Source organism: Symphalangus syndactylus, chromosome X (assembly GCF_028878055.3).
Source record: "Symphalangus syndactylus isolate Jambi chromosome X, NHGRI_mSymSyn1-v2.1_pri, whole genome shotgun sequence".
In the NCBI taxonomy this organism is placed as follows: domain Eukaryota; kingdom Metazoa; phylum Chordata; class Mammalia; order Primates; family Hylobatidae; genus Symphalangus; species Symphalangus syndactylus.
Window position 1 is genome coordinate 30,775,856 of NC_072447.2, and position 22,406 is coordinate 30,798,261.

The 22,406-nt window shown below is 44.5% G+C and overlaps 1 protein-coding gene across 4 annotated transcripts in view; it reads right to left on the reverse strand.

The window, feature by feature from the left end:
* Positions 1 to 22,406, reverse strand: part of CTPS2 (CTP synthase 2) — a 130,222-nt gene that overhangs the window by 75,228 nt on the left and 32,588 nt on the right. For all 4 annotated transcript variants that reach the window (XM_055269374.2, XM_055269370.2, XM_055269373.2 and 1 more), the window contains exons 9-13: positions 20,102 to 20,234; positions 15,408 to 15,496; positions 6,711 to 6,805; positions 3,706 to 3,768; positions 3,558 to 3,601 (exon numbers count right to left, since the gene is read on the reverse strand). In XM_055269374.2, coding sequence (XP_055125349.1) covers positions 3,558 to 3,601; positions 3,706 to 3,768; positions 6,711 to 6,805; positions 15,408 to 15,496; positions 20,102 to 20,234 — 424 coding nt within the window. The remainder of the gene's footprint in view (positions 1 to 3,557; positions 3,602 to 3,705; positions 3,769 to 6,710; positions 6,806 to 15,407; positions 15,497 to 20,101; positions 20,235 to 22,406) is intronic.

The following is a 22,406-nucleotide window of genomic DNA, read 5'->3' on the forward strand; positions in this document are numbered from 1 at the left end:
TCCTATCCCAAAGTATATCTTAGAAGAGAAAACCCATAGTTTTCCTGGCACAGCCATTTCAGCTATTAGTCAGGAAATATGTTTATATCAAAGGCTCATAAGGAACCCTTCATTGGTATTAGGCCTTCTGAGCATAAGATTTAAAAGTACCATCTGGCTGGTAAGTTATGGTTCATTATGGTTTGAGTTACAAGCTATAAAAAAAGAGTGAAGAATGCTTCTGTGTGCTTCCGTGGGGTGATCTCCAGCATATAGTGTTAAGCAAAAAATGCAAGGCAGGAAAAGACTGTGCAGAGTATGCTACCATTTCCCTAAGAAGGGAAGTGGATTACAAAGACATACAGCTTCACTTCTATCTAAAAAATGGGAAGATAAACCAAGAAAAAAAGAATGAATGCTTGCCATAAGGGAAGGGAGTGAACAGGCTACAGGGGACAGAAATAGAACTAGATTTCTCTAAATCAGTGGTTCTCAACCAGGGTGATTCTGCCCCTGCCCCCAAGAGATATTTGACAATATCTGGAGGTACTTTTAGTGTCACAATTGGGCAGGGGTTAGGGAGTGATACTGGCACCTAGTGGGCAGAAGCTCCCACACACAACAAAGAATGATGTGTCCCCCAATGTCGATAGCATAGATTATATATAAGGAACTTATATCTAGAATATATAAAGAATTGTTACAACTCAATAATAAAAACACAAATACCCCAATTTTAAAATAGACAAAGGATGTGAATGGACCTTTCTCCAGAGAAGACATACAAGTGGCCAATAAACACATGAAAAGATGCTCAACATCCTCAGCCATCAGGCAACTGAAAATCAAAGCCACAATGAGACACCACTTCACATCCACTAGGATGGCTATCATCAAAAAGACAGAAATAACAAATGTTCACAAGGATATGGACAAATTAGGACCCTCATACGCTGCTGGCAGGAAATTAAAATGTTGCGGCCACTTTGGAAAACAGTCCTGCAGTTCCTCAAAGGGTTAAACACAGAATTACCATATGACTCAGCAATTCCACTCCTGGTGAAATGAAAACATATGTCCACACAAAAACTTGCACATGAATGTTCACAGCAGCATTAGTCACAATGCCAAAAAGTAGAAACAATGCAGATGTTCATCAATGGATAAATAAAATGTTGCATGTCCATACAATGAAATATTAATCAGCAATAAAAAGAAACAAAGTACTGATACATGTTACAACATAGACCTTGAAAACATCATCCTAAGTAAAAGCAACCAGTCACAAAAGGCTACATATTGGATGATTCCATTCATATTAAATGATTCAAAGAGGCAAATCTATAAAGACAGAAGGTAGACTAATGGTGGCCTGGGGTTGGTGGGGATAGGAGGCTTGGGGGTGTCAGCTAAGGCGTGTGGGGTTTCTTTTTGGAGTAATGAAAATGGCCCAAAATTGCTTGTAATAAGAGTGGCACAGATCTGTGAATATGCTAAAAACCATTGGATTATACAGTTTTTTGTTTGTTCGTTTGTTTATCTGTTTTTTGAGACAAAGTCTCACTCTGTTGCCCAGGCTGGAGTGCAATGGCACGATCTCAGCTCACTGCAACCAACACCTCCCAGGTTCAAGCAATTTTCCTGTCTCAGCCTCCCTAGCAGCTGGGATTACAGGCATGCACCACCACGCCCGGCTAATTTTTCATATTTTTAGTAGAGATGGGGTTTCAACTTGTTGGCCAGTCTAGTCTCGAACTCCTGACCTCAAGTGATTGACCTGCCTAGGCCTCCCAAAGTGTTGGGATTACAGGCGTGAGCCACCGCGTCTGGCTGGATTATACAGTTTAAATGGCTAAATTTTGTGGTATATGAATTATATCTCAATAAAGCTGCTTAAAAAACCAATCGCAGGCCGGGTGCGGTGGCTCATGCTTGTAATCCCAGCACTTTGGGAGGCTGAGGGGGGCGGATCACGAGGTCAGGAGATCGAGACCACAGTGAAACCCCGTCTCTACTAAAATTACAAAAAATTAGCCGGGCGTGGTGGCGGGCGCCTGTAGTCCCAGCTACTCGGGAGGCTGAGGCAGGAGAATGGCGTGAACCCGGGAGGCGGAGCTTGCAGTGAGCCGAGATCGTGCCACTGCACTCCAGCCTGGGCGACAGAGCGAGACTCCGTCTCAAAAAAAAAAAAAAAAAACCAATCGCAATTGTGAGGCTCGAGCTCCATTAGAAGTAGGTGCCCAGCAGCAGGGACACGACTGGGTGTGCATGGGTGGCTGGCAAACAGGCTGACTGAAGGCCAACCATCATCTTGCAGAGCTCGCTCTGTTAGTGGTGAGCACAGTAGCATGGGGCAGAAGGCAGAGGCAGGTAAAGAAAAGAGCTCAGGAAAGGTTTCCTCAGATGAATAGGAAGTTGTTGGTAACTGAGTTGTTAATTAAATTCTTCAACGGTTTTATTGAGATTCCACGAGGGAGAGGGATTTTAGGCAGGTGGACATCTCAGGTATAGGGAACCTTAGGCTGCATCTGAAAAACTAGTTCAGACTATCCAAACGTAAAACTCAAAGCATGTAGCCTGGGCAACATAGTGAGACCTTGTCTCTACAAAAAAATCAAAAAATGAGGTGGGAAGATTGCTTGACCCCAGGAGGTCTAGGCTTCGGTGAGCCGTGATCATGCCACTACATTCCAGCCTGTGTGACAGAGTGAGACCTTGCCTCAAAAAAACACAAAAAAGAAAAAAACTCAAAGCCTGGGAAGAATCAGGATGCCATGGGATGAATCAGCAAAGCAGCAGGTGACAGAGCACAATGGCTTTGGGACCCAGCCCAGAATCCTGGACTGAATATTTTAAGGGAAAAGAAACCGATGGAAGATGAGGACTGGCAGCAGAATCACTGTCACTTTTGTTTTAGAAAGACAGATGACCACCAGTGTGGAAAATAGGCAGACTGGCAATGATTCTGGAGACAGGACAGCTCATTTATTTATAGTAGATGTTATAAATTGTTGTCACAGCCGATTTAATCCTTTCCTAAACATTAAGCTTGAAAGCTGCGACAAAGAGAAATCAGTCCAGGATTGTGACTGTCTTTAAGGCATAGCTGAGAAAATGGACTATCAAGAACAAAGGAATTTAATATAAGAATAATATAATTTAAAATGTGCTGGTGCTGTAAAGAAAAAATAATAATAGACCCCCCCCTTTTTTTTGAGAGGGAGTCTCACTCTGTCACCCAGGCTGGAGTGCGGTGGCACGATCTTGGCTCACTGCAACCTCCACCTCCTGGGTTCCAGCAATTCTCCTGCCTCAGCCTCCCGAGTAGCTGAGATTACAGGCATCTGCCACCACACCCAGCTAATTTTTGTATTTTTAGTAGAGACAGGGGTTTCACCATGTTGACCAGGCTACTCTTGAACTCCTAACCTCAAGTGATCCGCCCGCCTTGACCTCCCAAAGTGCTGGGATTACAGGGGTGAGCCATGGCGCCCAGCCAATAGCCCCTTATAAATTTAGGCAAGAGCCAGGACCCAAGTGACAATGACTGGACCCAGAAAGATAAACAAGCCACTTACCAGAGGAACTGGGGCATTTGGCCTAAATTCTGTAGAATCAGCATCTGAAGATTAAGAAAAGAGTTCAGTAATTCACCAATAGTGCTGAAAAATATTTGAAGAGAGAAAATTTTTTAAATAAATGGTCATTAGCAAACCTCAAACTTACCTTTCAAGTTAAGGCAGTTTCTTGCAAACTCTATCACTGCTAGTTGCATCCCAAGACAAACTCCTATTTTAAAAAGCACATATGCAAAGCAAATGAACTCACTTTGTATTCATTCACATTTTCTGTTCATTTGTTGGCTGCCTGTCTCCCCTATCTAGAATGCAGACTCCCAGAGAGCAAGACTCTGCCTGTTTTGCTCCCTGCTGTCCTCAGAACAATCCCTGACAAAGAGCAGGGCAGGGGCTTAGACTATCAAGAAGCCACCTAAGTCCCAAAGTTGACAAAGAAGGAACATGAGGTCAGAAAAGTGCAGGGTCAACCGGGCGCAATGGCTCAAGCCTGTAATCTCAGCACTTTGGAAAGCCAAAGTGAGCAGATTATTTGAGGTCAGGAGTTCAAGACCAGCCTGGCCAACATGGTGAAACCACGCCTCTACTAAAAATACAAAAATTATCCAGGTGTGGTGGCATGCACCTGTAATCCCAGCTACTTGGGAGGCTGAGGCAGGAGAATCACTTGAGCCCGGGAGGCAGAGGTTGCAGTGAGCTGAGATCACACCACTGTACTCCAGCCTGGGTGAGAAAGAAGGAAGGAAAGAAAGAGAAGAAAGAGAAAAAAGAGAGAAAGAGAGGAAGGAGGGGCTGGGTGCGGTGGCTCACGCCTGTAATCTCAGCACTTTGAGAGGCGGAGGCGGGCAGATCACGAGGTCAGGAGATCGAGACCATCCTGGCTAACATGGTGAAACTCCGTCTCTACTAAAAAAAAAAAAAATACAAAAAAAAATTAGCCGGGCGTGGTGGTGGGCGCCTGTAGTCCCAGCTACTCGGGAGGCTGAGGCAGGGGAGTGGCGTGAACCTGGGAGACAGAGCTTATAGTGAGCAGAGATTGCGCCACTGCACTCCAGCCTGGGCGACAGAGTGAGACTCTGTCTCAAAAAAAAATAAAAAGAGAGAGAGGAAGGAGGGAAGGAAGGAAGAAGGGAAGGAGGGAATGAAGGAAGAAGGGAAGGAAGGAAGGAGGGAAGGAAGGAAGGAGAAGGAAGAAGGAAGAAGGAAGGAAGGAGAAGGAAAAGGAAGGGAAGGGGAGGGAAGGGAGAAAGAGAGAGAGAAAGAGAGAAAGAGAGAGAGAAAGAAGAAAGAAAAAGAAAGAAAGAAAAAGAAAGAAAAGAAAGAAAGAAAGAAAGAAAGAAAGAAAGAAAGAAAGAAAGAAAGAGAAAGAAGGAAGGAAGGAAAGAGAGAGAGGCAGGGTCCATGAGACAAATCTGCCACCTTCTAGATTTGTCCCTGAGTTGAGGCATCTCAGTGGGCTGCAGTGCCTGATTCCTTCAGAGAACATCTAACACCCCAACTCAGAGGGAGTTTCCTGGGCTAAGATTTCCCACTCCTTCTCATGGTGACTTCACAGCCATAAACACAGGATTGGCCAGAGGGTGAGCGCCTACAGGACGTCAGGCTGCTAACCCACAGGACAGCCCCATAACTTTCACTGTAAGGAAAAGCAGCAGTGGGGGGTGGGGGTTGGAGACTCCACAGTGGGCTTGAGCATGGCGGGCAGCAGGCAAGGAGACACGATGGGCCTGAACAGAGTGCTCGGTGATGAAGGAAGGCAGACCTGTGTCGCCCAAGCCTGTTGCCACAGGGATGCTCCCAGACCCAGCTCCACCTTCACTGCAGTCCACCAATTCTCTCCATTAAACAAATGCCAAAGAGCATCCCAGATGCTCCTCCGATAGATACTTAAGAGGTACGCAGGGGAAACAAAGAAGGGAGCAATCAATATATCAGCGATGCCAGAACAGAAGTCAATAAGCAGGAAACAGCTGAGTGCTGGGGGGTGGGGGTGGCAGTGAGGGGGATTTCAGAAAGTTCCATATGGCTGGGACATAAAGAGATGCTATGCTAGAGGGAAAGCTAAAGACCTGCAAACCATTCCATACCATTAAAATAATCTGAGGAGCATTACCCACATTTAGACAGAAACTTCAAAAAAAAAAAAAAAAACAATGGCCCCCAATGAGTTTAGACCAGTAAAAGAAAACAAGGTATCCAGGTAACTACTCCAGGCTTCTATTTTGAAAATGGATCCTAAGAGGAGAGAGTCTAAGAAGCTAATCAAAGAGCAGGTAATGGGGGGAAATAAATGGTCTGCTGGCACTAAAAGCCTGTCCAATGGGCTCATAAACCCACCCAGCCGTCCACTGCACAGTGGGAAACACAGCCTCTCTGCACTCCCCCTCCTGCCTGAGTCCCCAGCTACAGGGCTGCCTCTCCCGCATGAAGGTCTCATTTCCTCTGGTTTCCCTGGTACAGAAGCCATACTTCGCAATTTGAAAAAAAGCATTAAAAAGGCTCAACTCAGCCAGGCATGGTGGCTCAAACCTGTAATCCCCACACTTTGGGAGTCTGAAGTGGGCAGATTGCTTGAGCCCAGGAGTTTGAGGCCAGCCTGGGCAACATAGCAAGACCTCATCTCTGAAAAAAAAAAAAACAAAAAAAACACACACACAAACACACAAAAATTAGCCAGGCACAGTGGTGTGTACCTGTAGTCCCAGCTACTCTGGAGACTGAGGTGGGAATTGGAGAAGGTAAGCACAGTTGCAGATGGAGCCTTCTCCCAGCCTCTGCTACCCAGCTGGAATAGCAGCAAGTTCTCCTAGGATGAGAAACGTTTTCTGTAAAGGGTCACATAGTGAAGATTCTAGCCTCTTTCAGATAGTAAAGCTTCTAGGCCGTAGGGCCTGAAACTCTGACGTTGGACCACAAAAGCAGCCATAGACAATATGTAAACAAATTGGTGTGGCTGTGTTCCAATAAAGCTTTATTCATCAAAACAGGCTGTGGGCCAAATTTAGAATAGTTTGTTGACCCTATAGCAGACTATTTGGCACCTGAACTTTCAAATCCGAGTTCACACCTTTACGATAACAAACCTTTAGTGTTACCCCTCCTAGGTGTCAAAAATCTAATAAACTCATTGTTAGGGTCAATAAACATGAGTTTTACCCAGAAAAGGAATCTTCTTTGTCCTCGCCCAAGAAATCGCCTGGAGTTTTCCCAATGTTCCTCTGATTCCAAAGCCTCCAGGCACAAGAATACCACTGAAATCAACACAAAATGAGGGTAAACTTGACTATCCATTATTTTTTTTTTAAACTAGTGTTTTCAGCTATTCATGCAATGCTTGGTCCAATCACTAGTGACTATGCTCAAGCTCTATTTTCAGAACCAATTATATGACTTCACACCCTGAACTTTTTTTCTGAAATCTTCCCAATGTTATGAAGAAATTGTGACAATTTCTCACAACTGACCTCAATATATATTTTATGATAAGTCTTTGTGGCATCAGAGCATATTAACTGAGAAACCCAATTCAATTAAGAATGCCACTGGGAAAAGAAACTGAATGAAAATAGGTTAAGGTTCTTTCAAAGCACTATTATAAAAATGTTAAGATCTCTCACATCATCGGAAAGAGTTAAATTGGAAAAATCAGCCTAAGATTTCAAATGCTAATTAAGTAGTGGCAAATGAAAATTTCTTGGCTAGAAGACTTTACAGACCTAGGCAAACACAACAGCAACACAGTTCAACAGAAAACCCATGCTAACCTCATGATGCAATGCTGCCCCCAAGAGTTCTGTCAATTACTTACAAAATAAAACCTAAAATCTAAGACATGTGGCAAATATAATCAAGAGAGAAACGGCTGCTCTGTCAATGGAGTAGCTATTCTTTATTTCTTTACTTTCCTAATAAACTTGCTTTCACTTTACTCTATGGACTCACCCTGAATTCTTCCTTGAGCGAGATCCAAGAACCCTCTCTTGGGGTCTGGATTGGGACCCGTTTCTGGTAACATCTTTCTAGCAACCAAATAAGGGACAATACTGAGTACGTGGTGGGGTCCAGTAACATTTTTCTTTCTTTCTTTTTTTTTTTTTTTTTTTGAGACAGAGTCTTGCTCTTGTCACCCAGACTGGAGTGCAGTGGCGCGATCTCGGCCCTCTCCAACCTCCGCCTCCCGGGTTCCAGCAATTCTCCGGCCTCAGCCTCCCGAGTAGCTGGGATTACAAGCACACACCACCATGCCCGGCTAATCTTTTGTATTTTAGTACAGATAGGGTTTCACCATGTTACCCAGGCTGGCCTCAAACTCCTGAGCTCAGGCAATAAGCCCGCCTCAGCCTCCCGAAGTGCTGGGATTACAGGCGTGAGCCACCATGCCCAGCCTCCAGTAACATCTTTCTAGCGAAACACGGAAGGAACAATACTGAAGAGGCCCCGGACCCAAAGGAAAATTGTCTGTGTGCACCAATTGGCTGACTTTGGGTAAATGGGGTGCATATACCCAGGTAAAGGATGGGATTGGGTTAGAGGCCCAACTTAGGGGAGTCTCTCCTAAGACAGACAGGGTTAAAGGCTCCTCTCAATAAAAGGCAAGGATGCTTGACTGACCTTGGGTTCGAGGCACAACTTAGGAAGGTTAGATCCTTCCTAAGGTTTAGGGGGTTAGAGGCCTCTCTCAGTAAAGTCCCTCTCTGCTAAGAATAGGTTTGGCACTATGGGATGTTAATTGCTATTCTCTTTGGATTATTCTGCCTTGCATTCTTTGCTGATAGCTATGGGTGACAGAACTAGGCATGTACAGGACCATGGGACATTGGGAGCTTTTTCCTCCCCAAAAGGGGAAACTTGAGAGTTGATGAGACTCCTGGAAAAGATCCCTTCACGACCGACAAGCAGCCACCTGAACTTTTCAGTGTCACTGCAATGGGTGCGTCTTTCTCTGGCCTCCCTGAGCTCTTTGCCTTCCCCAAAATGCTGTGGGCAATGCTTTTCTCCCTTTCTCTCCTTTCCTTTTCTTATCTTTCCTGTTACTCAAGGCGACCATCTTGCCCAGAGACAAGTTGAAACTCCTGGTCAGAGGTTGGATTAATGATGATGGGGCTCAACCAGGGGCAAGTTTGAGCCTTGCCAGTAAGATATTGGGTGCTAGGCAGAGTGGCTAATGTCTATGTTTTCTCACACATATTTTGCTCTGGCCAGAACAGGAAAAGATAATTTTCCTTTGTGTTGCAGCTTGGCCCCCAGGGCTGTGGTGCAGCCAGCGGGGTCACTAGGGCTGCTTAAGGAAAGGGAACCCAGAAGCCTAGCATACCGACAAAAGGGTAAGAATTTCTTACCAGTCAGACTTCTGGCCTCTCTCTCTCTGTGCAAATTGGTTGAATGAATGGTAAAAATCACGTTTATCTCCTCTGTAAAGTTTTGATTAATGGTAAAAAGGATTTGTGAGGCTACTCTTAAGCTACAGTGAATCTGATGTGCTTTGTGTGTCTTTCTGTATTGTTCTGTCATAATGAGGGGTACCTTAGGACAGAATGTGGGCCTAGGACCCCTGTAAGCCTGCTGTTCAAGCCACCCCAGCAAACTGGTCAATAACAAACTTTGCTGTAGGTCCCTGAAGAAAAACTGGATAAGGGTTCCCTCTCATCTTGTTTCATGTCCTTGGGAGCTTGACCTTGTAACCATGTGGCAGTACTTTCTCTTGGTCTCCATCATCACAATGGCGACCTGGGTTCAGGGTTCAATTCCTAGTTTAGGGGATAAGCTTTTCTGATTGATATTTGGGTGCCTACAACTACTGGCTCTTCTTTCTGTCTGTACATTTCTATGTGTTGTGTGTGTGATGTTAAAAAAAAAGCTTTAATTGGTTTAAAAATAGTAAGGCTTAAATCAAGTATTTTGTAAGAAAAGTAAAAATTGTAATGACTTTTAGTTCACATGACTTTAGTAATCTTTGGGTAATAAAAACAGCTTTAAAGATTATTGGGAAAATAAAGACATTTGGTCTAAATTAGGCAGGTCAGATATTAGATTTTCTCAATGCTTTAAGGTCATAAACTGCTTTGACTTTTGAAAATTGTTCAATTTACCTACTTTGGAGCATTAGATTCTAGATAAGGCCTGGGGACATGTTGAAAGCCATGACCCCTAGCTATGCTGGAAAAGGTCAGACCTTATCTAGTGTCCTAGGCTCCATACCTAGTACATAATTAAAATTGCTTTCTAACCAGGTTTTTCACCAAAAGTAAAAGTTTCTAAGAGTTAACAGTGTAATCTGTAATTGAGACTACTGAAGAAACAGTTTTACATGCAAGCTGTATAAGGAAAGTGAAATGTGTTTTTAGTAAAAGATTATAAGAAGGCATGGAAAGTGGATTTTTTTTTTTTTTTTTTGACTAGATTAAAAGGTTAAAGGATTGTTTTTTGCTTTTTTGTTTTTGTTTTCAGACAAACTTTCACTCTTGTTGCCCAGGCTGGAGTGCAATGGTGCAATCTTGGCTCACTGCAACCTCCACCTCTTGGGTTCAAACGATTCTCCTGCCTCAGCCTCCCAGGTAGCTGGGATTACAGGTATGCACCACCACACCTGGCTAATTTTGTATTTTTAGTAGAGATAGGGTTTCACCATGTTAGTCAGGCTGGTCTAGAACTCCTGACCTCAGGTGATCCACCCATCTCAGCCTCCCAAAGTGCTGGGATTACAGGCATGAGCCACCGTGTCCAGCTAATGGATTCTTTTAAGTTAGATAAGATAAAGCTGAAAGTTTGAGCAAGTTGTAGAAGGTTTGTGAAGGATTAATCTTTTTTTTTTTTTTTTTTTTTTTTGAGACGGAGTCTCGCTCTGTCGCCCAGGCTGGAGTGCAGTGGCGCAATCTCGGCTCACTGCAAGCTCCGCCTCCCGGGTTCACGCCATTCTCCTGCCTCAGCCTCTCCGAGTAGCTGGGACTACAGGCGCCCGCCACCACATCCGGCTAATTTTTTGTATTTTTAGTAGAGACGGGGTTTCACCGTGGTCTCGATCTCCTGACCTCGTGATCCGCCCGCCTCGGCCTCCCAAAGTGCTGGGATTACAAGCGTGAGCCACCACGCCCGGCCCTGTGAAGGATTAATCTTATAAAAGAAATCATGCAGGCCGGGCATGGTGGCTCACGCCTGTAATCCCAGCACTTTGGGAGGCCGAGGCGGGTGGATCACGAGGTCAGGAGATCGAGACCATCCTGGCTAACACGGTGAAACCCTATCTCTACTAAAAATACAAAAATTAGATGGGCGTAGTGGCGGGTGCCTGTAGTCCCAGCTACTCGGGAGGCTGAGGCAGGAGAATGGCGTGAACCTGGGAGGCAGAGCTTGCAGTGAGCCGAGATTGCACCACTGCACTCCAGCCTGGGCAACAAGGGGAGACTCCATCTCAGAAAAAAAAAAAAAAAAAGAAATTATGCATGTGGATATTGGCTAAAGTTAAAGGTATATTCAGGTTTTCCATAAATTGAACATTGAAATAAAAGCACAACAGATTTCTCTTGGAGTGCTGATCTGCTCTTTAACAAAAGCTTGTAAAGGAGCCAGGCGTGGTGGTTCATGCCTGTAATCCCAGCACTTTGGGAGGCTGAGGTGGGCAAATCACTTGAGGTCAGGAGTTCGAGACCAGCCTGGCTGACATGGTGAAGCCCCATCTCTATAAAAATGCAAAAAAAATTAGTCAGGCATGATGGTGGGTGCCTGTAATCCCAGCTACTTGCGAGGATGAAGCAGGAGAATTGCTTGGACCCATGAGACGGAGGTTGCAGTGAGCCAAGATCACGCCACTGCACTCCAGCCTGGGTGACAGAGCAAGAGACTGTGTCTCAAAAAAAAAAAAAAAAAAAAAAAAAAAAAAAAAAAAAAAAACTTGTAAAGGATTATAGAAGGTTTGTAAAAATCTTACCTTATGGTCAAACTAAAACTGGATAGATTTATGTATAAGGTTTTATTAAAAATTGGGTTTGACATCAATTTAATGCACTAATGCCATGGTGAAGTTTGGCATATTTGGTATAAAAATTATACAAAAAGCACTGTCAAATATGAAACGGTGTTTGGCTTTCTTTGGGCTGTATTTGTATAAATATGTTATTGGTATGTGTTCCAAAATTATGAGAAACTTCTATAATTCTGACTTCGTGTATGTTATTAATAATTATCATTGTTATGTAAAATTGTTGTAAGCCACAGATGTAACAAATTCCTAGTCAATTGTGGCTTTAATAGTGGCTGCCCTAAAACATTTTGTCACCCACAGACAATTGTATTATTTTGGTCCTCTTTAGAAGGTAGTTAATAATCAACTATAGAACTCTAACAGGTGTTCTTAAATGCAGGTTTCTGATAACTTTGGAGATTGTGACAGCAGAATAGAGGAAAATCTTTCCGGACTCTCATGGAGAACTGAAATGTTCATGACTATCAAGCAGAACAGGAGTTAGCTCCATGGAATGAACTAATAAAAAAGTAATATTTTTTACTTTGCTTAAAATGTTGCTGATCCTTTTTGTTTTATTTTTCAGAGTCAAGAAAACTGTTCTTTTGAGCTATATACAGCTTGTAACAATTGAGTAAAGTATACTCCTGTGAACAAAATTTGGAGCATATTTGTTTCTCTCTACCTGATTTGTCCAGAATTTGAAAACTATCTTTGAGTATTCTTAACTTATGGCAATATAGTTATTTGCATAAGTGCAATAAGAATTTTTTTTATTTTGCAACAGGACACAATTGGAGGGAGAAACTGGTTATATTACCAAGGCTTTGACTGGAATGGTGTGCTTTCCTGTAAAGAATCAAACTGAATTGTAAAGCCAATACAAGCCCCTTGGGAAAACTGGCCTCATACCTTGTCTACACAGTCTCTGTACAGGGTTTCTGACCTGTGGTAACTAAAGAATGTCACTTTCTGACAGGTCCAGGAGCCTCAAGTCATCTTGGGACCTCAAAAGGAGAGGAATTTACCCAATTCATAGGTATTTGAGGGTACAAACCCATGGCTGGGCTCAGCTTTAAAAAAGGTCTTATCTGAGATTCCTTATGGAGTAAGGTTCCATCAAAGCCAATTTTTTTTTTTTTTTTTTTGAGACGGAGTCTCGCTCTGTTGCCCAGGCTGGAGTGCAGTGGCGCTATCTTGGCTCACTGCAAGCTCCACCTCCCGGGTTCACGCCATTCTCCTGCCTCAGCCTCCCGAGTAGCTAGGACTACAGGTGCCCGCCACCATGCCCGGCTAATTTTTTGTATTTTTAGTAGAGATGGGGTCTCACTGTGTTAGCCAGGATGGTCTCGATCTCCTGACCTCGTGATCCACCTGCCTCAGCCTCCCAAAATGCTGGGATTACAGGCGTGAGCCACTGCGCCCGGCCCATCAAAGCCAATTTTAAAAGCCTATTGAAAAATAATTATTCTTGCTGCACTTTATACAAATAATCAGGCCAAGTATAATAAAGCAAATTGTTCTTACCATGATTTGTCTTTAGTAAAAATGGGAAACTGGAGAGAGAAAAAATTGTTTCAAGAACTATAGTCTACCTGTTATTATTATAGATTCTAGTCTCATTGGTTGTTTTTGAAGTTTTTTTCTGCAATTTAGACTGACCCTGCTTATTCCTGTGAAACAATCAGTGATCTGTGACTGCAGCTCAGAAAAAAACAAGAGCAGGGCTGGGCGTGGTGGCTCACGCCTGTAATCCCAGCACTTTGGGAGGCTGAGGCGAGTGGATAACGAGGTCAAGAGTTCAAGACCAGCCTGGCCAACATGGTGAAACCCGTCTTTACTAAGAACACAAAAATTAGCCAGGCATGGTAGTACATGCCTGTAATCCCAGCTACTTGGGAGGCTGAGGCACAAGAACTGCTTGAACCTGGGAGGCGGAGATTGCAGTGAGCCGAGATCGTGCCACTGCACTCCAGCCTGGGAGACAGAGCAAGACTCTGTCTCGGAAAAAAAAAAAAAAAAAGAGGGATGGGTAATGTAAAAATTGGGGTCAGTATTCTAATTCTGGGCATGTGTTGAAATCAGCTAGCAACCGCATATCAGCTTGGTTCCAACAGTTGCCCAGTTCATGGAAAGCCTTCTAATTTAGTTTACTTGGGATAATTTTTTGCTTTACTGTTGTGGAATATATTGCTATTGTACTCTTTGTGTAGGAATGCAGAATAAGCTTACTCAATGTTTTCTTAAATTAAACATTTATTAATCTTCCCGATATCACCTTTTGTTAGAACTCAGAGTTGTGAATGGCCCTTACCATCTGACGCTTTCTGACTGACCTCTTCTCTACCCCAAATACAAGAGACTCTAATAGTTAGGGAGAAATGTCATTGCCCCTATTCAACACGAAGAAGTTACAGAAGATGGAGCTTTGTCCCTCTGCAACCGTTAGTATTAAGAGTTCTCTTATAAAAGGGAGAGGGGAAATGTTGAACCAGAGCAACTCCATCTTGAATAGGGGCTGGGTAGAATAAGGCTGAGACCTACTGGGCTGCATTCCCAGATAGACAGGCATTCTAAGTCACAGGATGAGATAGGAGGTCAGCAAAAGACACAGGTCATAAAGACTTTGCTGATAAAACTGGTTGCCGTAAAGAAGCCAGCTAAAAGCCACCAAAACGAAGACGGCAATGAGAGTGACCTCTGGTCATCCTCACTGCTACACTCCCACCAGTGCCATGACAGTTTACAAATGCCACAGCAACATCAGGAAGTTACCCTATATGGTCTAAAAGGGGGAGGCATGTATAATTCATCCCTTCTTTAGCATATAACCAAGAAATAACCATAAAAGGGGCAACCAGCAGCCCTCAGGGCTGCTCTGCTTGTGGAGTAGCCATTCTTTAATTCCTTTACTTTCCTAATAAACTTGCTTTCACTTTTTAAAAAGAGAGAAAAAAAAAGCTGTCATTCTTGTACTTTAACTTTGTATATGTAAGATTCATCTCTGCATCTTTCAGGAGAATCAACACACTTCCCCACAGTATCCCCATCCTCCCCAAATAAAACCATTTCTGGCCGGGCGCAGTGGCTCACGCTTGTAATCCCAGCACTTTGGGAGGCCGAGGCGGGCGGATCACGAGGTCAGGAGATCGAGACCACGGTGAAACCCCGTCTCTACTAAAAAATACAAAAAAAAATTAGCCGGGCGCGGTGGCGGGCGCCTGTAGTCCCAGCTACTCGGAGGCTGAGGCAGGAGAATGGCGTGAACCCGGGAGGCGGAGCTTGCAGTGAGCCGAGATTGCGCCACTGCACTCCAGCCCGGGCGACAGAGCGAGACTCTGTCTCAAAAAAAAAAAAATAAATAAAAAATAAAATAAAATAAAACCATTTCTATGCACATGCCACCAGCATTAACATGGCACATTTTTTTTTTTTTTTTGAGACGGAGTCTTGCTCTTTCGCCCAGGCCGGAGTGCAGTGGCGCAATCTCCACTCACTGCAAGCTCTGCCCCCGGTTCACACCATTCTCCTGCCTCAGCCTCCCGAGTAGCTGGGACTACAGGCGCTCACCACCACGCCCAGCTAATTTTTTGTATTTTTAGTAGAGATGGGGTTTCACCGTGTTAGCCAGGATTTTCTCGATCTCCTGACCTCGTGATCCACCTGCCTCAGCCTCCCAAAGTGCTGGGATTACAGGCGTGAGCCACCGCGCCCGGCCGACATGGCACATTTCAAATCAATGCAGTATGATCATGGCACAACCACCTGCAAAGACCACAAGTACTCCAAACTACCTTTCAAAATGCATGAAAATTAGAAATTAGGGTAAACTGAATCATTACAGAAAAAGTACAATGGTCCTATCCTAACTGGTGTGCATGGGCCCTGGTACTCACTCAGCTTTGCATAGCTTCTGCCAAGCTTCATGAAATTTCACAGGGTCCTCGGTTTCGGTGATCTTCTCCAGATCAATGGAGTCTATGTACTAAAAAACATCCAACAGATAAAAGGAGTATTTAAGAAAAATAAACACTCAAAAATACTACAGCCATCTAATACTATGACACATTATTCAATAATTACTTATTATGCAAACACTGTACTGGGCACTAGGGATAGAAAAACATAGTCTCTGTTTTGTGGCTCTTACAATCTTTCAGAAACATTACAAAACCAGATAAAGGGGCATCCACACTATACTGTGATAATGGCTATGAAAGACAAAGAGGAGAACGATGCAGAAGTAACTTGGGGTCAACTGCATGGGGTGGCACGTGCCTGTAGCCCCAGCTACTCGGGAAGCTGAGGTGGGAGGATCCTTTGAGCCTGGGAGGTCCAGGCTGCAATGATCCCTGATCGTGACACTGCATTCCAGCCTGAGTGACAGAGTGAGACACTGTCTCAAGAAAAAAAAAAAAAAAAAAAAAGCAACTAGGAGGTCACTAGAACTGATCACTGGAGGAAAGACAGGAAGGATCGACGTCAAGGAAGAGCTCTGAGGAGGTAATGTTCAAGAAGCCAGCCGAGAGGAGAGCAGAAGCAAGATAAGCACGTGTGTGATGGCAGGCAGCAGGAGACAAAGAGAGGAGGGGAGAAGGGTATGAAATCTCCAGTAGGCTGGGCGCGTTGGCTCACGCCTGTAATCCCAGCACTTTGGGAGGCCGAGGTGGGCAGATCATCTGAGGTTAGGAATTCAAGACCAGCCTTACCAACGTGGCAAAACCCCGTCTCTACTAAAAATATACAAATTAGCCAGGCGTGGTGGTGGGTGCCTGTAATCTCAGCTACCCGGGAGGCTGAGGCAGAAGAATCACATGAACCCAGGAGGCAGAGGTTGCAGTGAGCTTAGATTGTGCCACTGCACTCAAGCCTGGGCAACAAAGTGAGACTCTGTCTCAAAAAATAAAAAAAGAAAAAAAAAAAGAAATCTCCAGCAAAGGAACCACTTATATGAAACCTCAGAGGAAAAAGAGAGAAAGTGGTAGCCACTCTGGGCCCCTCAAAAAAGGCCCCACCCAGCGAGAGGACAGACCTGATTGGTTGGAGGAAGGCAAGGGATGAGGCTGAGAAGCCATGACACAGAGTTGACACTTGAAGCCACTTGCAATGGTTTGAATGTCTGTGTTCCCCCAAAATTCCTATGTTGAAATCCCAACTCCCAAAGGAATGGTATTAAGAGGTGGGTGGGGTCTTTGAGAGATGATTAGGTCAAGAGGGCAGAGCACATAGGAATAGGATTAGTGCCCCTATAAAAGAGGCCTCATAGACCTCCCTCACCCGTTCCGCCACATGGGGATATAACCACAGGTTGGTCCTCTGCACCCAGAAGAGGGCCCTCACCAGAACCCAGCCACATGCTGGCACCCTAATCTTGGATTTCCAGCCTCCAGAACCGTGAGAGAGAAATGGCAGTTGTTTGTAAGCCACCTGGTCTATGGTACTTGGTTACAGCAGACTGAACAGACTGAGACACCACTGAAAGATCTTAAGTAAAGGGATGACAGGAACAGAGAGAATCGAGAAAGATTTTACAAAGATCACTCTGGTACAGAGTGTGGCAAAGGCAGGGAAGACTGGCAGCTAGAAACCAGCCCGGAAGCCGCTGCAGCTGCAGCAAACCAGGAGAGATAGACAAATGCAGCCCAACCTTAGAAGGAAGATGACAAGGCCATGATTCAAATAGTACTTAGGAGAAGCTAATGTCAATGAATCCTATCAGATGAAGCATCATGTGCACCAATTCTTATGTATATAACAGTCCCTCTGTATCTATATTAGTTTAGTATTTCTTCTGTAAAAATGACTCTCCTGGCCAAGTGCAGTGGCTCACGTCTATTATCCCAGCACTTTGGGAGGCTGAGGCAGGTGCATCACTTAAGGCCAGGAATTTAAGACCAGCCTGGCCAACATGGCAAAACCCTGTCTCTACTGAAAATACAAAAATTAGGTGTGGTAGCAGGCACCTGTAATCCCAGCTACTCGGGAGGCTAAGGCACAAGAATTGCTTGAAACCAGGAGGTGGAGGTTGCAGTGAGCCAAGGTCGCACCACTGCACTCCACCCTGGAAGACAGGGTGAGACCCTGTCTCAAAAAAAAAAAGAGAGAAAAAAAGACTATCCAAATAAACTTTAAGATACAAATTTTTAAAGGCTTTATAAAATGTATATGTCATGGCAATTTTTCCATTGCCATTTTCTTTTTTTATATAACGGGGCAGGTGGCTTGGAGGAGTGGGAGGAATGGGAAGTAAACTATTCCTTAGAAAGCCAAAAATAAAAAGTGATTAGGGGCTGGGCGTGATGGCTCATGCCTGTAATCCTAGCACTTTAGGAGGCCAAGGCAGGAGGAATTGTTTGAGGAGTTCGAGACCAGCCTGGGCAACATAGCAAGACCCCGTCTCTATAAAAATTAAAAAATAGGCCAGGCACGATGGCTCACGCCTGTAATCCCAACACTTTGGGAGGCCAAGGTAGGTGGATCACCTGAGGTCGGGAGTTCGAGACCAGCCTGGCCAACATGAAGAAACCCCGTCTCTACTAAAAATACAAAAATTAGCTGGGCATGGTGGCACATGCCTGTAATCCCAGCTATTCGGGTGGCTGAGGCAGGAGAATCACTTGAACCCAGGAGGCAGAGGTTGCGGTGAGCCGAGATGGCACCACTGTACTCCAGCCTGGGCAACAAGAGCAAAACTCCGTCTAAAAAATAATTAATTAATTAATTAAAAATAATAAATATTTAAAAAGTGATTAGGAAAGAAGGAGGCTAAAAAGAGGACAGAGAAACAGCAGCTAGTTCTCCTAAGCTGGTGTCAAAGTGGAAGCCATTAAATTTCTTTAACATATAAATGGATCTTTTTACTCATTATACAGAGTTTTTGCCATTTAAGTCAAGATGATAAGACTTGCTTAAACAATGATATATTGAATATCATTAAATATAAATGTGAGATAGATATATAAATACACATATCCAACTGGTAACAAGTGGGATTTCAGGGAGGAGGAATCTGCTTTCTGCATTTTAGATTTATGCTTTATTTTGTTCTGTTTTGTTTTTTGGAGACAGGGTCTCAATCTGTCACCCAGGCTGGAGTGCAGTGGTGCAATTATAGCTCACCGCAGTATCAAACTCCTGGGCTCAAGTGATCTTCCTGCCTCAGCCTCCCAATTAGCTGAGATTACAGGCGCATGCCACCACACCCAGCTAACTTTTTAAGTTTTTTATAGAGACGAGGTCTCCCATTGTTGCCCAGGCTGGTCTTCAACTCCTGAGCTCGAGCAACCCACCTGGCTCAGCCTCCCCAAGGGCTGGGATTACAGGCGTGAACTACTTCGCCTAGCTTATGCTTTCTTTAAATGTTTTACTCTAAACAGGTACTACTTCTGTTCTTATATGGAAGAATATACTCAAGCTATATAAGATAACTACACCTCTGTTATTCCACAATACTGAATTTCCAAAACAAATAATCACTGTTTGCTAGCTATCATTCCTCCAAGTTAGAGAAGGGAATATAGTATTTTAAAAATCTAGATTCCGTTCCAATGCTAAAGGGAAAAAATGTCCTATTATTTTCTTGTTAGGCAATTACGATGTACATAAACGAGCATGACAGGCATGCTCATTCATCTGAATGTGCAAAGCCTAATTTCAGAAATGTGCCTTAAACCTACAGGTAGAAAACAGCTTACACAGGCCAGGCGCAGTGGCTCATGCCAGTAATCCCAGCACTTTGAGAGGCCGAGACGGGCAGATCACCTGAGATCAGGAGTTCGAGACCAGCCTGGCCAACGTGGTGAAACCCCGTCTCTATTAAAAATACAAAAATTAGCTGGGCATGGTGGGAGGAGCCTGTAATCCCAGATACTCGGGAGGCTGAGGCACAAGAATTGCTGGAACGATGAAGACAGAGGTTGCAGTGGGCCGAGATCAGGCCACTGCACTCCAGCCTGGGCGGCAGAGGGAGACTCTGTCTCAAAAAAGGGAAAAAGAAAACCGTTTACACAGCAAGCCTGGCTGCTGCCCTTGAAAAGGCCTGCTACAAGATTGAGCCTTGACTGGCTTCTGGAAACTCTGATTTTGGGAGGGTTCCCATCATTCCAAGAAGTGATAGGAGGAGAAGCTCACTGTGCTGAAAGTGTCTGTACAGACAACATGGCTTCTGCTGCATGCTTTCCTTCTGGGAGGCTGGCATTTTGGGAAGTGCTAAGCAGAGGGTGCCCACGTGACCAGCCCCCAGTAAAAACCTTGGGCTTCAAGTCTCAATGAGCTTCCTTAGTAGATGGCAGTTTGCATGTATTATCACAACTCACTGGACTCTACCAGGGGAGGGCGCTTAGAAGCTTGCGCCTGGTTACCCCCAGACTTCACCCTGCACGACTTTTCCCTGGCTGATTTTGCTTTGCATTGTCTGGCTATAATAAATCTTAGCTATGAGTATAACTATATGATGAGTCCTGTGAGTTCTTCTGGTAAATCGTAAGTCCTGGAGGTGATCTCAGGGACCCTTTAACAAAACTTGCCCCTCTGGAACATGTGCTATTGGCATGAATTACTGAGATAGCCAAAAGACCAGGCCAGGACTCACCATCAGATTCAACTTGTGGTTGATGGCCAGGGCTGAGTGTTCCAGGGCTTTGAACACAGAGGCATAGCAGTCTCTGAGCTTGGTGTATTTGCCAACCAGGGCTATGGAGCATATTTTCTGTAACCTTTCATACCTGGGAAAGAAAACAAACTCAAAGGTTATATGCACGTAACAGAACATCACAAAGAGAACAATGGCAGCTGCTGCTCTTATTCCAAGGCACTTTTTAAAACCTTGGGAGCAGCTGTAGTCCTAGCTACTCAGGAGGCTGAGGCGAGAGAATCACTTAAGCCCAGGAGTTTGAGACCAGGCTGGGCAACATAGTTAGACCCCGTCTCTACAAAAAAATACAAAAATTAGCCAGGCGTGGTGGGGCATGCCTATAGTCCCAGCTACTCAGGAGGCTGAGGTTGGAGGATCACTTGAGCCCAGGAGATCAAGGCTGCAGTGAGCTATGATCACACCACTGCACTGCAGCCTGGGCGACACAGTGAGACACTGTCTCATAAAACAAAAACACAAATCCCAACATTGTTTTACATAAGCAGGTACAGATAAAAATTCAAGTATATCAGAGAAAAAGTTAAAAGCATTAAAAGTAAAAATTGAAAAGCTATCCCAATCTCATAAACACGAGCTATTCTTCCATTGGTTAATAAGGTGACATTGTATAAGAAAATGCATTCTGCGTGTCAATAGGAAACATTCCAATATTAACTTTGTAAGGTGACATTGTGTAAGAAAATGCATTCGAAGTGTCTACATTTAAAATGGTTACATTCTCAGCTGACCCACAAAAGTCTGGTTATTCATGGCATGCCTGAAGAATGGTGCTAAGAGAACGATTTAAAATATTACTAGCCATTTAGATCATTTTTATGAGAAAAATTCCATTCTACAGAAGACACCCAATCACATTTTACCATTAGAGACACAATTTTTAGTGTTGCTTTTGTCAGGAAATCTGTTCAAAGAACATGAAAAATATCTGGTTTGGTATTAGGTACGTGGAAATGTCATCTTGGGCTGAAGATGTTTTAGGGCTTTGAAGCAAACCCTTTCCCAAACACCTTAGAAAAATGTTACCATGATGACGAATATCCCTCTTCAATATCAACATCTGCAAAGAGTGGCCGGGCACGGTGGCCCACACCTGTAATCCCAGCACTCTCCTGAGAGGCTGAGCCAGGTGGATCACCTGAGGTCAGGAGTTCGAGACCAGCCTGGCCAACATGGTGAAACCTGGTCTCTACTAAAAACACAAAAATTAGCTGGGCGTGATGGTACGCACCTGTAATCCCAGCTACTCAGGAGGCTGAGGCAGGAGAATCACTTGAACCCGGGAGGTGGAGGTTGCAATGAGCCGAGATCGCACCACTGCCCTCCAGCCTAGGCCACAGAGCGAGACTCCGTTTCCAAAAAACAAAAACAAAAACAAAAAGAACACATATCTGTAAAGAGTGCAAGAGAAACTTGATCACAAACAGGCTATGTGCGGGAATAATGCACAAGAAGCTAAGAAGTCAAAACTGACAGGGAAGGTAACTTTCTAGAAAGGTGACTAAAATAGCTGAGACAAGACTGCTAACCCTTGAACTCACTATTTTATTTTATGTTGCTCTGGAGGTTCCATAGCTGTCTGTATCTCACACCACCTCTCCATAAAGTATGCAAGTAACAGGCCGGGCGTGGTGGCTCACGCCTGTAATCCCAACACTTTGGGAGGCCAAGGCAGGTGGATCACTTGAGATCAGGAGTTCCAGACCAGCCTGGCCAACATGGTGAAACCCCGTCTCTAGTAAAAATACAAAAATTAGCCTGGAATGGTGGTGCACGCCTGTAGTTCCAGCTACTCAGGAGACTGAGGAAGGAGAATCACTTGAATCCAGGAGGCAGGGGTTGCAGTGAGCCGAGATCACGCCACTGCACAACAGCCTGGGCAACAGAGCCAGACTTCGTCTCCAAAAAAAAAAAAGGATACAGGTAACAGAAAGCAGGATGACAGCACACCAAGTAGCAGAGATGATGTCAGAGGCAGGCAGGCACAGCCGCATTTGAGCACAGCAGATTTGGCTTCACCCCCTTCTCCCTCCTCCATAGACGGAAGAGACAACATCAGCTCTGCCCCCCGGAAGGAAGCAGCACTGGGGTCAGTATCACAGGTTCCTCCTTCAGCTCACTCACAGCTGGTCTTCCCAGGAGAGGAGTCACTGGGCAGTAGGTGGTACCGGTGAGTCCACTGGGTCACACCTACCAGGAAGCTCTCATTCCCCCTTGGACCTGTACTTCCGAGAGCAACCAAGGT